Source organism: Urocampus carinirostris, chromosome 16, assembly GCF_059441175.1.
Source record: "Urocampus carinirostris isolate Australia breed hairy pipefish chromosome 16, RoL_Ucar_1.0, whole genome shotgun sequence".
Taxonomy (NCBI): domain Eukaryota; kingdom Metazoa; phylum Chordata; class Actinopteri; order Syngnathiformes; family Syngnathidae; genus Urocampus; species Urocampus carinirostris.
The window spans coordinates 2,510,402-2,524,046 of record NC_142364.1 but is presented as its reverse complement, the minus strand read 5'-3'; the positions used below and the strand labels follow the sequence as shown (position 1 = coordinate 2,524,046).

Genomic DNA, 13,645 nt, shown 5'->3' with positions numbered 1-13,645 from the left:
TGGTTGAACCTTTTTGAAGCTGAAAGCTACTTTTTGTCATTGTTTGGCACAAAGGACTACTAGTTTGATATGCATTTCTAAGACGATAACTTATCACGTAATTACCAGGTTGGAATATTAGAAGTTGAGTTATATAGGTCAATTGGCGCACGCTCCGCTGCGACAGCACTGACTGTACCACGCGGTACATTCGGCGAAGATGAATTGTCTTAAGGAGACCGGGTAAACCGATTTATTATGATTATAAAACACGTTATCATTATAAAATATGCTCACTCAACCACTAAAACATCACGCGAGTTACAAATCGATTTTCCTGGATGACCCGCAAATGGTGAGCTATATTCATAATCTGTCCGAACGCTATTCGGGTGTCCTTAGGGGGCTACCTGGGACATGCGAGAACCACGACGGAGACCTCTTATGTATATAAGGAAGAAGTCATGTGAAATATTTGACGTAGAACGGTAAATAAGCAATACATCAATAGCCGTATGCTTACCGAGCAGTAGTTATGTCATCGAGTCATCGCTTAAAGGGACAGCGCGTCAGAATACGGACAACTGCACGACACATTTTTTTGCCTTACTGAACCGAACCGTAGCACTTGGTTGGAATGAATTGGGGTCTCCACCGTGTCCCAACAAAGCTGCAAAACCTCTTGTCTTATAACAAGGTCCAAAATTGGACTCAAAGTGTGATTTCCTCGTATAGCGGAATGGTCTCGAAAGAGCTCGACAATCGGATTAGAAAGTCACGCTGACGAGCTTCAGAATTTTCTGGAAATATGGCATACAGTGCCGTGAAAAAGGAATTTCTGTGTTCTTTGCCTATTTCTCACTCACAAAGGTTATATGTTTTAATACCACACTGATTCCGTTTATTAGGCAGAATAAAATAAAAAGCTATCTGGTCCTATGCGAAAAAGTCGTTGCCCCCTTTGGCAGCGATGACACAAATCAAACCTTTCGAATAATTGCTAAGGAGTCTTTCACAACGCTGTGAAGGAATTTTGGCCCACTTTTCTTTGCTGAATTGCTTCAAATCTGCCACGTTGGGGGGTTTTCCAGCATGATTATTTCTTCGCATACTGCCAGACAGCTTTTTATTTTGTTGCCTTACGAAATGGAATCAACGTTTGAAAAGTGCATTTTGTATTTCCTTGGCTTGTATCCGCGCCATGCTCTAATGATGATGTGAAACCGTTCCGAGTGATAAATATGCAAGAAAAAAACACGGAATTCAGGAAGGGGCCAAATACTTTTTGACGGTACTGTACGTATCTCACGTGTGATGTAGGTGTCGTTGGGACATGGTGAGTTTGAGAAGAAGCTTAAAGGGCTTTGAGTGAGTCATCAGTCTGCGTGGTAACATGAGGCTATGACTGTAAAGGTGCCACGATGGAGGACAGCCACGCCGAAAAGAAAAGACTTTGCTTTTCGGCTTAGCCCGATATTTTGGGCCTTGAAATCCTCGACGGCACGTCAAATAAAATCATTCTGAATAGAGAAGCACACGCGGATTTTCTTACTTGACCCACGATGCAAAAGATCGCTCAACACGGCAGGGTAAACACGAGAGCGGGGGGCGGGAACTTTTGTGACCCGAGGGGCCATAAAAGCCAAAATATTTGGATTTTTTGTTTTCTTGAGAGAGGCACACCGTACCTATTTGCAGACAAAAATTCAACAAAACCCCTAAAGTTGCTCTCCAGACAAAAGCTCATTCTTCAGCGCATTTCGATTCACTGTGTGACGTTTGATGATTTGACCAAATCTACGAAATAATAATAATGCCCGTCCCCTATATCACTATGAATTGACCACTTAAAATGGTTCTCCCATTTTTGTTTGTCTTGCTGTATGATGAATGACCCAACCCTCTGTCAAAGTGTGTGTGAGAAATAAAAAGTTATTAAAAAAAAAAAAAAAATGGGTCTCAAAAATATTGCCCCCCCCTATGAGTTAATACAGTATACAATCACAGCCATGTCTTTTTTAGATATGTCTCTAAATGCTTTGCACATCTTAAAAGAGATATATTTGCTCATTCTTCCTTTGTGCAAAGCATTTTGCATATCTTTCCACAAATGCTCCATACGATTGAGGTCTGGCCATTCCAATACATTGATACAGTCATTTCTAAACCGTTCAATTATGGATTTAGCATTATACTTAGGGTCCTTGTCCTGTTGGAAGGTAAACACGCACCCCATTCTCAGTCTCTTGCAGACGCCGACACATTGTTTGCCAAAATCAGTCCTTTCATCAACTCTAACCATGTTCCCAGTCGCAGCTGAAAAAAAACAACCCCGCCACCATGTTTGACAGTGGGGATGCATGGTATTCTTTCAGAAAGGGCTTTCTTCTTGCCACTCTTCCATAAAGTGCAGATTCATGCAGAGTACGACTTAGAGTCGTGTCGTACACAGATCGTCCCACCTCGACTGCGTATGCCGCAGGTCATCCAACACGAGCATGAGCCTCTTGGTTACACATCTGATTCAATTTGTCCTTGTTTGGTAGCGAGGTTTAGAGGGACGGCCGGGTCTCGGTAGGTTCGCAACGGTTATATGGCTCGCACGGTGCTCCGGAGGCTGTGCAAACGTTGCGAAATGAATCATTAGGCCGACATCGGATGACTCCGATGTCATCACGGAACTTCTGGAGTCAGTTGAATGACTTGAGAGAACAGGGGAATGATATTTTTGCAACGCCTCTTTTTCAGTTATTTCGTGGTAAATTCAATATAGAATTTTCAAATAATTCGGTTCCACTTCATGATTGTGTCTTGCACGCTGTTGGTTCTTAGAAAACAAATGGAGTTTCGAAGCTTTTAGTTTGAAGCCTAAAATGTGTCAATTTAACAAAAAGTTTTGGGGGGGCCAATAACCCTAGGTACTGTAGTAAAGAATGACTGAGAACTAAAAGACTAAAACAAGTCATTTATCAGGCGCAGTACAAGATGTACGTATGATAAGCTCACCAACAAATCCATTTTTGCGTCATGAATGTTCAGTAGGTGTTTGAGGAGGAAGAGAAATGATTTGAGAATGGATCGGAACCGGAATGAGCGTTAGATTGACAAATACGTAGAGGCGCTTGCCTACTTCTTGGACACAATCACTCAGGAAGAGAAGTTGCAACATTTACAAACTACAGCACAAAGAGTGTCACCGCACAATGAAAGAAAAATACAGATTGCACGCACAGTTCATCCTTTATTACCTCCACAAACACACCTAACCCTTCTCGTATCGGACTACCAGAGACCACAAAAATATCCATAATACATAAAGCTTAGACGTAGAAAGATTTTTCTAAGACATTGATAAAATCATCACTCGCAAACAAGCCGATATTGCTTGAACTAAAGGGTGTTCCGAAAGTCCCGGGCACATTTGAAGTCCCCGTATCTCCTTAACCGTGACCGGTTGTAAACCTTACTATGTTGTCTTAAATGTTGTGCCATCTTAAAGCCGAGAAAACAGTAGCTGGTATTTTTACCTGAACGCTTATAAACCTAAAGTAAACCCGAAGCTGCACTTGAACCAGTATCGGCATCGTTTGGTCTCATTTTGAAGACGACACTTTGACGTTTTTTCTCTACAAAATCTGTTTCGGGACTACTGGCCCTGAATCATGAAACTGTGAAGATATAATCCAAAAATACATTTCGGGTACTCCTATTTTTTTCTCTCCATAAATCTGCCTGGAAATGTAATGTAGCTGGGTGGCGGGACTGGAAAACGCAAGAAGATTACGGCCTGAAGCCTTCCCAAGCTCCAGCTCAAATTTGACAACAATACAACAAGAAAATGAGCATTTTACCCAAATTTTCCTGAGGAGAAGTCCAGACGGACCCAAAGTGCCATTTGGGTGAGCCTTTGGAAAATGCTTCCACAAACAAAAATGATCTTGGACTCAAATGAAACATTTGTATAGAAGCCATCGTTTGACCCGAATGCTCGCCGTCAAGTCGAGTACCATTTATTTGTTTTGCCCTTAATCACAAAAATGTCTCAAAGGACTGCACAGGATTACAGTGACACCATTACCTTATCTTTAAACCAACATGCTGTGTTTGCAAACACGATTTGATCTTATAATGGTTCATTGCAATCCGCAGAGACTCGGCTTTCTAACCGTATGCAACATTCCGGAAAATGATTTGAAGATCTTCTGGACATATTGCATTTCTCTAGGCTACGATGCCACTGGCCCACGGACGGGCCCACGGATGGGCCCAAGGAATGGCAACGGATTAAAGATAATTATATTAAGTTTGTTGTAAGGCTATTGGGTTTTTTTTCACTTTCAGACGCATTAATGGTGTTCACTCGACCAAAAGATGTGTTTAGTGTGCTTGACTCAGCAAATTTGGAGTCACGGACTGTTGTTCAACGTGCATTTTGCGGAAAGTTGGAAAAAGAAGCCAGAAGTCCATCGTGAAATGGCAGGCTAAATTCATAACGGATAGGTGTTTGCCCAGCTCATGCTTCATTTCAGAAGATTTGATTGAACAAGTTGGAATTGCTTTCCAGCAAAGCCCCCGTAAATGCATCAGAAGAACCAGTAGGAAACTTGAGTGTCCTACAAGCGCTGTTTGTCTTAAGGAGACGACTGCACTACAAGCGACAGGTTGTCCAAAAGTTGAAGGACACTGAGAAAACAGATCTTTGTGACTTTTGCATTGCGATGCAAGAGAAAATGGAAGATGACGGATTGGAGCGGTTCGTTTTTAGAGATGAGGCGACATTCCACGTAAACAGCGAAGTTTATGGGATAGTGAAATGTTGAACCCACATCAACTCCTTGAGCATCAGGAGGATTCACCAAAGGTGCTTTGTCCAAGAAAGTTGTCTATGGACCATTCTTCTTTCAGTCAATGGTAAGATGAACGTCCACGTGCTGGAAAAATAGTTCATGGATAAATTGAGGGACGAAGAGTCTGGTGACTTCATTTTCCAACAGGATGAGGTACCACCGCAATGGAGCCCTCAGGGTTGGACTGTTTCTGAATAAAACTCTTCCGGGAAGACGGGTTGGACAGTCCGGACGGAATAATCACAATCTCGTGTCCTGGCCTCCCAGAACTCGCATCACGCCATGTCTCTTTGTGGGGACATGGAGAGGATCGGTCTATTCCAAGAGACGCTTTCTGAATTTACCAAACGTGTTTTCATATCCTTTATAGTTTCCCAGATGTCAAAATGTGCCAGAGACTTTTGGAACACTTTGTGTAACGGCATCGACATGATGCGCTGCCCAGTTTAGGAGTTACGGGGTTGGCTCGTGGACACCATCCATCACCATCAAATGAAGAAATCATAATAATGCACAAGCCAAAGCATGCCATGCAGGTAAGCGGGAGTCCTCCCTCCTAAACATACGAGCATCCGGGCAATACACCAACATGTAGCATGCGCAAACCACGGTAGACACAAAAAGCTGGAGGAAATTGAATGAGTGGAGGAGGAAGAGGAAGATTTCCCGGAGGTTGAACGGAAGGCCGCGTGGAGTCAGAGGTCGGAACTGTGAGGGAGAAAAGCCAGTGACCGAGAAGAGATTGCCCATATGACGTAACGGAAATTTACAAAAAGGGAGAAAGAGAGAATGAGTCAAGGACACAGAAGGACGGCACAACAGAAACCAGGGTTATGAAATAGAAGTGGACGATGTGAAATAAATGGCAAATAACCAGAGGTGGGGAGTAACCTTAACTCAGTCACATTTACCTGAGTACCATTTGAGAAATCGTGTACTTCTGGGAGAATTTTTAAATCAATATAACACTGACTTTTACTTAAGTAGATTTGCCAAGAACAAACAGTACTCTTACTCCGCTACATTAGACGACATCAAGGGTCGGGAACCTTTTTGACTCAGAGAGCCATAAAAGCAAACGATTTTGATTTTTTGGGGGGGAGAAAAGCCACGCCGTGTATTCGGACACCAAATTCAAATGAACCGCCGAAGACAAAAACGCACAACATCGTCTATGAAATGATAATAATAATAATGCCGAAGCCCGTCTCCCATATCGATATCAAGTGGTAACTTTACATGATTAGAGAAATGAAGTTTTCACGATTCTTTGAAAATCACATTTCTTAGCATGAGTTTTTGGTTTCGTTTCACGATGAAGTGACATCTTGTGGGCAAATATTACACACTGAACCTTGAAGGCAAACCATTGCAATCATATGGATTAAAAAGAACAGCATTTTTAAAAAGATGCCCCTGGGGGTCTTTTTTGCAGGATCGAAAAGTGCTTGAATTTTGGGTGACGTGCTTGTAAATGCTTGAAATTGTTGCCATGTTTTTCAACAAGTTGGCTTTAATAATGACGCATAGACTGTTCTACCATGGCTTCGCTTTTCCATTGCATTTCTTCCCTTGAGATGGCATTAGTTTGTACGGTATTGTCCTACCAGGGGTTATAGCCTCCTAAAAATCATATGTCTTGATAAATGGCTGGCAAGATTAAGAAGAGCAGATATATTTACGGCTCTGCAAAATACGTGATTCAAACCGGATTTCTTCTTTTAATGGTACTGAAAAAAATGGGAAAAAGACTCTCTATCGGCATAAACCAAAAATAGAGATCAGCCATTTTTCCCTGTGCAAATACGCGTCCCGCCACTCAAAAAGTAAAGTCGTGTTTCTCAGCTTGTGGGTCGGAACCCAAGAGTGGGTCGCAGACCAGTTTTAAGTGGGTGGCGGGCCTTTGTCTTAGCAAAATAATGCTAAGAAGATAACAGTCAATTACACTCCTTAATGGCGGTAATGCCCTGCTCCAGCTCTTCTTCCTTTTCAATCAATGGGCATGTTTGAGAAGGACCACTTCTCATTTTATTGTGATTTTGTTGTTGTTTTTTACCTTTTCTTTCCTTTTGATTTTGCTGGCCTTTTTTATGTTTTAAAAAAGGTGAATATATTCTACCCTATCCGCTGTAAACTGCACACTCCTTTCATGATACATTTGAGAAGAGGATTTCTGTTTTTCGATCTAGGTGGCAGCTTGTCATTAGGTTGAATTGGCGACTCCTCAAGTCAGACCAGTTGAGAACCAGCGATTTGGATCAGTATTTCTCAACTGGTAGGCAAGAACCTAGAAGTGGGTCGCCGACCCAAATTCAGTGGGTTGCAGGCCTTTTCCTTGACAAAATAATGCTAAGAAAAAAAAATATCAATCTTTTATATCTGTTCAGTCAATCGGCGTGTTTGACAGGGACCACATCTCATTTTATTGTGATTTGGTTGATTTTCCTGCTCATAACAATAGGCTCCCAGATAATTAGTGCTGGTCATGAGGGTGAAATGGTGGAAGTCAGACCAGTTGGGAACCAGCGACACAAAGGGTAACACAAAATTCTCATGATTAAGAAATGTCGGCATGGAACGGATCGGTTGCCTTGGCTTCGACGCGAGGCGTCAAGGGGAGCATAATGCGCATGCCGTTACGGAGAATGACACGATTCCTCAGACCTTCGGCCAGCATCCCGCCAGAACCGCTTAGCAGACCGCCATGCGCGCCACCGTAACGCTCTTCCACTTACCGCTCCTGAAAAACGGCGCTCTTATTACGCGAGGCTTGCGCACGAGCCGCGATGGCCCTGTGTCCGTCACCTCTTGCCAAGCAACACAGATAAAGTCAGACATTCAATTCAAAGGCTGTTAACCACAGGAAGAGGGGTTGCCATTTCAATTAAAAAAAAGAAAATATTGAAGATCTTACCATCAATACCGAATTATCTGCGCATTAAGGCACACAGGATTAAAAGCCCCCCCCTATGATATGTTTTCATATCCAAGGTGCACTGGACTATAAGGAGCATGGATGAGTCCAAATACATCAGTGATCACAATGGCGAAGCAACGGGACTCAAACCCGGATCGTAGCGGGGAGTGCATCGGCGTTATGCCGGAATGTCAGACGCCCTACCCTCGGCCGATTTCACAGCAATGTTGTCCTCTTTCCAATCGAGTCAAAGCAGCAACACTCAAACTCCAAGTTATTGCAAACAAAACTTTGAGTGACGATACCAAAGCAGGGTCGGCGTGCAGAAATAGACTGCGTGATAGTCAACAAAGCCCATGCTAGAAAAAAACGCACCAGGCTTAAAAGCTACGCTACAAAACCCTATTTTCAAGCATTGAAATGGTCAAATAAGAATGGTAAGGCCTGTTTAAATTTCGGGTGCACCTTATAGTCCAGCAACGACCCTCCATTTTTCATAAAGAACAGCAAGTCTTTCGTCCGACTTTCAGGCGTGTGCGTGCGTATGTGTGTGTATGCCGATCGTACCGTTGATGACGCCGGGGGAAAGAGAGGCGGGGTCCGGATGGGTCAGTCGGCAGGACCCCTCCTCCGGCAGATACGAGCCCTGACTCTCCAGGGAGCTCAGGATTTCAGCCCGGTCGATGTTCTTCAAAGCCGTGAACAAACTCTCCACTGTGGGGGACATCAAACCCAGACGTGAGGACCACCCGCAGGGGCGGGGTTCGGATCCTCGCTTTACAAATTGTGTATTCCGGCGGTGGTCGACGAACCACCGGGATGAAGACCGGTATCGGGCCGTGCGTCGTTAGGGAAAGAAACAATAAGTTCCATTGTATTTGATCTATTCACCCGACATTCTGTTTCGACCTAGATTTGACGTCGATGGTGTCTGTGTACTGTCTGTTATTGCAACATCTATTTAGTCCTGGTCATCCTGGAAGCCACCATCTTAAGCTTTTTCAATTTCCCTGATGCGGAGGTTTTTGAGTTTTCCCTTGCCCCCATGTAGGTTTTAGATCAGGGGACTGTGTCATAGTAGTCTGTTCAGTTCTTGCGATTGAAGGCAAATCAAAAAAACGTGACTTGACCGTTATGAGCGATATACATTTTTTTGTGCCGGGCCGTGAAAATTTCGTCAACGGACAGAAAAGGTTGTTGAATACTACTGTAGGCCACGTACTTTTGGCTCTTTTGCCCTCTCTGCTGGCCCAGAGGTTGAGCAAGGCAGAGCTCTGGTCCAGGAGCGAGTTGGGATTCTCCACCCGAATCCGATTGATTTCCTCCACGCCAAATTGGAGCTCCCGGGCCAGCTCTGGACGAAGGTCGGTCAGTCCGGTGATGGGAAAAGTGGGGATACAAAAAGACTGATTTACAATACGGTGATTTTAATTTTTCCCCAGTCGAACGGGATCTCTTATCAGTAGCGTCACACAAACGTCGCTGCCCAGCGTTGCGAAAGAGCGGGATGATGAAATACTACAAAAATACAACTACAGGATATTACGACAGAAATACTAGAAAAATACCAGTACAGTAATATTGCAAAAATACTCAAGAAATTCTACAAACATACGACTATAGAAATACCACAGAAATAGAACAAAAATACCACTCAGCAAATTACAAAATATTACTACATATATATTATAAGAAAAATACTACCAAATAATGGTACTACGGGAAAAACTACAGAAATACTACTTCTCTAAAAGATCCAACTATAATCTCATGAAGAAGATGGCGTAAATGTTTTGGCTCTTCCTAACGAGTAGTGGTCAGGTTGGCGTCAAGCTACTAAGTATGGTGGTGCACATTGAGGTGGAGAGGAGACACCAGCAAGTTGTGCTTCTGCACCTTGAGAAAATATCACACCGACCTGCCCAACTCAAGCCCAGTTGCTCCGATATGATGTTGATCTTCACCTCGGTCCTCTCCATTGCGTTGACCGTAGCTGAGGAGATGAAAATGTTAGCGCTTTCCAAAGAGAGCCAAGTCATAAACACAGCTTTTACCTTCAAGGCAGCCGGAAAAGCAAAACCATATTAAAGATACTGGGTGTCTGTATTAATACCAGTTTTTTTGGTATATGCTATGGTGGCCAAACCAGTCTCGTCTGACCCCCCCCCCTAGTGCCCATTTAACAGTAGGTAAAAACTAGAAGAATATTTGCCATGAATTGAACATTATGAACAAAGTACAATATTTTAGGTTTTATTTGGTAGCAAAATATCTGCCATTTTTTGGCAAAGGGAAGGGAATGTATTCTCATGATCTGATATCTGAATGTATGACCACTTTTTTAGCGATTTTTAAAGGCTTTTTACACTACATACATACATACACACATATACCAGTATATATATATATCCGTCCATCCATTATCTGCACCGCTTATCCTCAGTAGAGTCGCAGTGGTGCTGGAGCCCATCCCAGCTATCTTCGGGCAGTGGCCAGGGGACACTCCGAACCAGTCGCAAGGCACACAGGGACAGACAACGCACTCGCTCATTCACACTTAGGGACTATTTGGACCGGCCAATTCACCTGACATGCATGTTTTTGGGAATGTGGGAGGAAACCCACGCAAGCACGGGGAGAACACGCAAACTCCACACAGGGGGTTCGATCACATGACCTCAGAACTGTGCCGCACACGCGCTAACCACTGCGCATATACATATACACACATACACACACACACACATACACACATACACACACACATACATACACACATACAAAGGGAATTAAACCTGGGTCACGGCGGTGAGAGCTTGGATTCCTAACCACTACACCACAAGTAATAAAGCATTCGGTTGTATTTCGTTATCACACTATTTATATTCACGGTACCAGAGATGTTAGAGGGTGGAAAAACCAGAAAGTTGACTGGAAAAATAGAAATAAACGCAAAAAAAGCACGAGGGGAAAAGAACTCATCGGTCTATGTTGGGATGAATCATTTGTCCCGCCAGAGTCTCATCAGCTTTTATTGTTAGAAGTAAATCTATGATAAATGTTATGTTAGTATCGTGTTCATAGTTTAGGTTGTCCAAGGATTTGAACGGCGTTTGTCACGGAGAAACCCATTTGCGAGTGCGCCTTCTACACAAATGAATAGGACCGTTCTGGGGCACCGAAAGGGCGCGTTTGCTTCTGCTCCAGAAACCGATAGGAGGGCAAAAATGATGCTACTCACCCAAAGACAAGCACGGCTCCGTTTTGGAAAAAATAAAGCAATGACTTGAAACAGAGGACGGAATCTCAGAGCGCGTCCCGTCGTCCGAATAGCATCCGAAGCAGACGGTAAATCTCTCGAAAGAGAAAAGAGAAGCTCCCCTCGTCCCTCGGGAGCTCCGCCGCCTCCGGCTCCACTAGCATTATCGGCCACATGCCGCCATTAGACCGTCGGCAGCGGAGACGCCGGAGCCATGCAAAAAACTCAATCAGCGTCGGTGTTTCCCATACCGGATCCGGTACCCGGCGGCCCGCCGGGGTTCCATTGGTCCCGACAGAGTCTCGTCAACTTGTATTATTCCAAAAATATACGTAGAAAGAAAAAGTCGATCCATATAACTCTCGTTAAAACGCCACGGTGTGTATCGACATCGTATTTCGGGAATATTGCTTTAGTATTTTTGTAATATTAATGTTGATGAATTTTTCTAGTATTTGGCTCGTCATTTCTCCGTATTTTCTATTTAATACTTCTGTAGTCGTTTTATTGTATCATAGTATTACTGTATTTTCGAAGAATTTTTCAAAGTCTTTTTGCGATATTACTTTAGTGGCATTTTTGTCGTATTTCTATGGTCTTTTTCCTTTCGAATGAAAGCGCTCGCTCACCTTTTTAAGGGCTACATTTCATTGAGTTTTGTGGTGATTTTGTCGTATTTCTGTAGCAGTATTTTTGTAATATAGTATTACTGTAATGGTATTAAGTAGTTGCCTTTACATAGTAGTATTTCGGTAATCTAACTTTTAATTGCATTTTTGTAGTATTTCCATACTTGTAGTTGTATTTTTGTAATGTTACTTTGTATTTTTCTATACAGTAGTATTTCTTTTCTTTCCAGAATGAAAGCAAAAGAATAGGTCGCTGTTTTTAAGCACTAAAATTGATTTCGTTTTGTAGTATTTTTGATGTAGACAGAGACGATTGGGACAGAATTGCCCCCCCCAAAAATACATATCTGTATTGTTTTTTATAAGTACTGTTGTACTTTGATGACCATGATGTCATTATATTTTAAGCATTTCGGTTGATGGGGCCGGACGTAGCCCGACGGGCCGCATGTGGCCAGCGGGTCGTGGTTTTCCCACCGGGGTCTCGGAAAATCCTACGGGAAACACCGATCCTTGGCCGATTCCAGGGCACCTCCGGAAAAAAGTAGACGGGTGCCGTGGAGCCTTATTTGGCTTCTTATGAGAGGGCTTTTGCGCATTTTCACGGCAAAACCGCACGGGACTTTAAGGCTCAGGGTCTCTGTGCCATGCGTGCACGTAAAGGGGCACTCGGAAGACCGTAGCCCCCTTCTGGACACCGGGTAGAAAAACTCAACTCACCCAGACCCGGTTCGTTCAGCGCGCTGTAACGCTCCCTAAGGGCCAGTGGCGTTAAAGTCCGGCGACGCTCTTCGCTTGCGACCGCCTAGGAAAACAAAAAGAGCAACGGACAAGTTGTTGTTTCGGCTGAACTCTTTCCCATAATGCTTTATCACACTGTTGTGCGACGTGGCACCCGTGAGTGAAAACAGCATGCTGATGATATAAAATGGAACGCCTTTTACACTGCTCTCTGGTGGCCTTTCCATTGCATTTCTTCTTCCCTGCTTTGTAGCGTATTATGAACTGACCGATAACGGATAATGGATAATGAATAACGAAGATAGAACAATAACCCTTAAAAACCCCAAAAACCCCTCGATCAATGACAGTTTACTTTAGTTTGTACGGCAATGTCCTATGAAGCGGCATTGCCCCTTAGGGGTCGGTGCATGGTACACTGTGAAATGTGTTAGAGTGCACGTATCAATTGTGATTTATCGGGGGCCATGAAAAGCATCAAAGTCGCAATTCCAGTGGTCCATTGTCATGGGAAGAACTTCCCGCAACGAGAAATGGAAGTTACATATTACCGTCATTACAGAAACATATCTGCGATTTACTCCATCCATTATCTGCACGGCTTATCCTCAGTAGGGTCGAGGGGGTGCCGGAGCCCATACCAGTTGTCTTCGGGCGGTGGGCAGGGGACACTCGTAACTGCTTGCCAGCCATTCACTGGCTCATGCACACCTAGGGACAATTTGGAGCGGCCAATTTGTCTGACATGCACATTTTAGGGACGAAACCCACGCAAACTCCGCACAGGAAGGCTGGCGGCTGGATTTGGTCCCATGACCTCAGAACTGTGCCGCAGACGCGCTTACCACTCGTCCGCCGTTACGCTCTGCGATCGACTCAAAATCGAAAAATAAACGTAAGCAAGATTAAAAATGGCACGGGTAAATCGCAGATATATTTGTGGCTCTGCGTGATCGGAAGCGTAATTCTTCTTCAAACGGTACCGGAGAAATCGCGGATCCAAAAAGCTTTTTATGGAAGACGGTTTTCGAAAGGTAATGCGTTGAAGTCCGAGCGTTACCTTGATACAGGGCGGCATGGCTATGTTGAGGTTGCATAAGACTTGCTGGGCGTCCTCATATTTGGTGGCCTTCCTCAGGAAGGACAACAAGCCCACGGCGTCCTTGCTCGCGTCTCGGACCTTGCGGGGGGGAAAAAAAGCGGGAAGAAATAAAGACGGCGTTCGGAAGCAAAGTCCCGCGATCCGCAGCAAGGCGGCAGGCACGCTTTCGGG

At 44.0% G+C, this 13,645-nt stretch overlaps 1 protein-coding gene across 7 annotated transcripts in view; it reads right to left on the bottom strand.

Moving 5' to 3' along the window:
- LOC148349978 (uncharacterized) overlaps positions 1–13,645 on the bottom strand; it is a 66,789-nt gene that overhangs the window by 9,952 nt on the left and 43,192 nt on the right. For 4 of the 7 annotated variants that reach the window (XM_088319703.1, XM_088319709.1, XM_088319708.1 and 1 more), the window contains 5 exons: positions 13,433–13,552; positions 12,352–12,436; positions 9,662–9,736; positions 8,966–9,097; positions 8,311–8,457 (listed from right to left, as the gene is read on the bottom strand). In XM_088319703.1, coding sequence (XP_088175829.1) covers positions 8,311–8,457; positions 8,966–9,097; positions 9,662–9,736; positions 12,352–12,436; positions 13,433–13,552 — 559 coding nt within the window. Of the gene's footprint in view, positions 1–7,561; positions 7,634–8,310; positions 8,458–8,965; positions 9,098–9,661; positions 9,737–12,351; positions 12,437–13,432; positions 13,553–13,645 lie in introns of all 7 variants that reach the window. The other 3 variants (XM_088319706.1, XM_088319707.1, XM_088319710.1) reach the window with 2 other exon arrangements.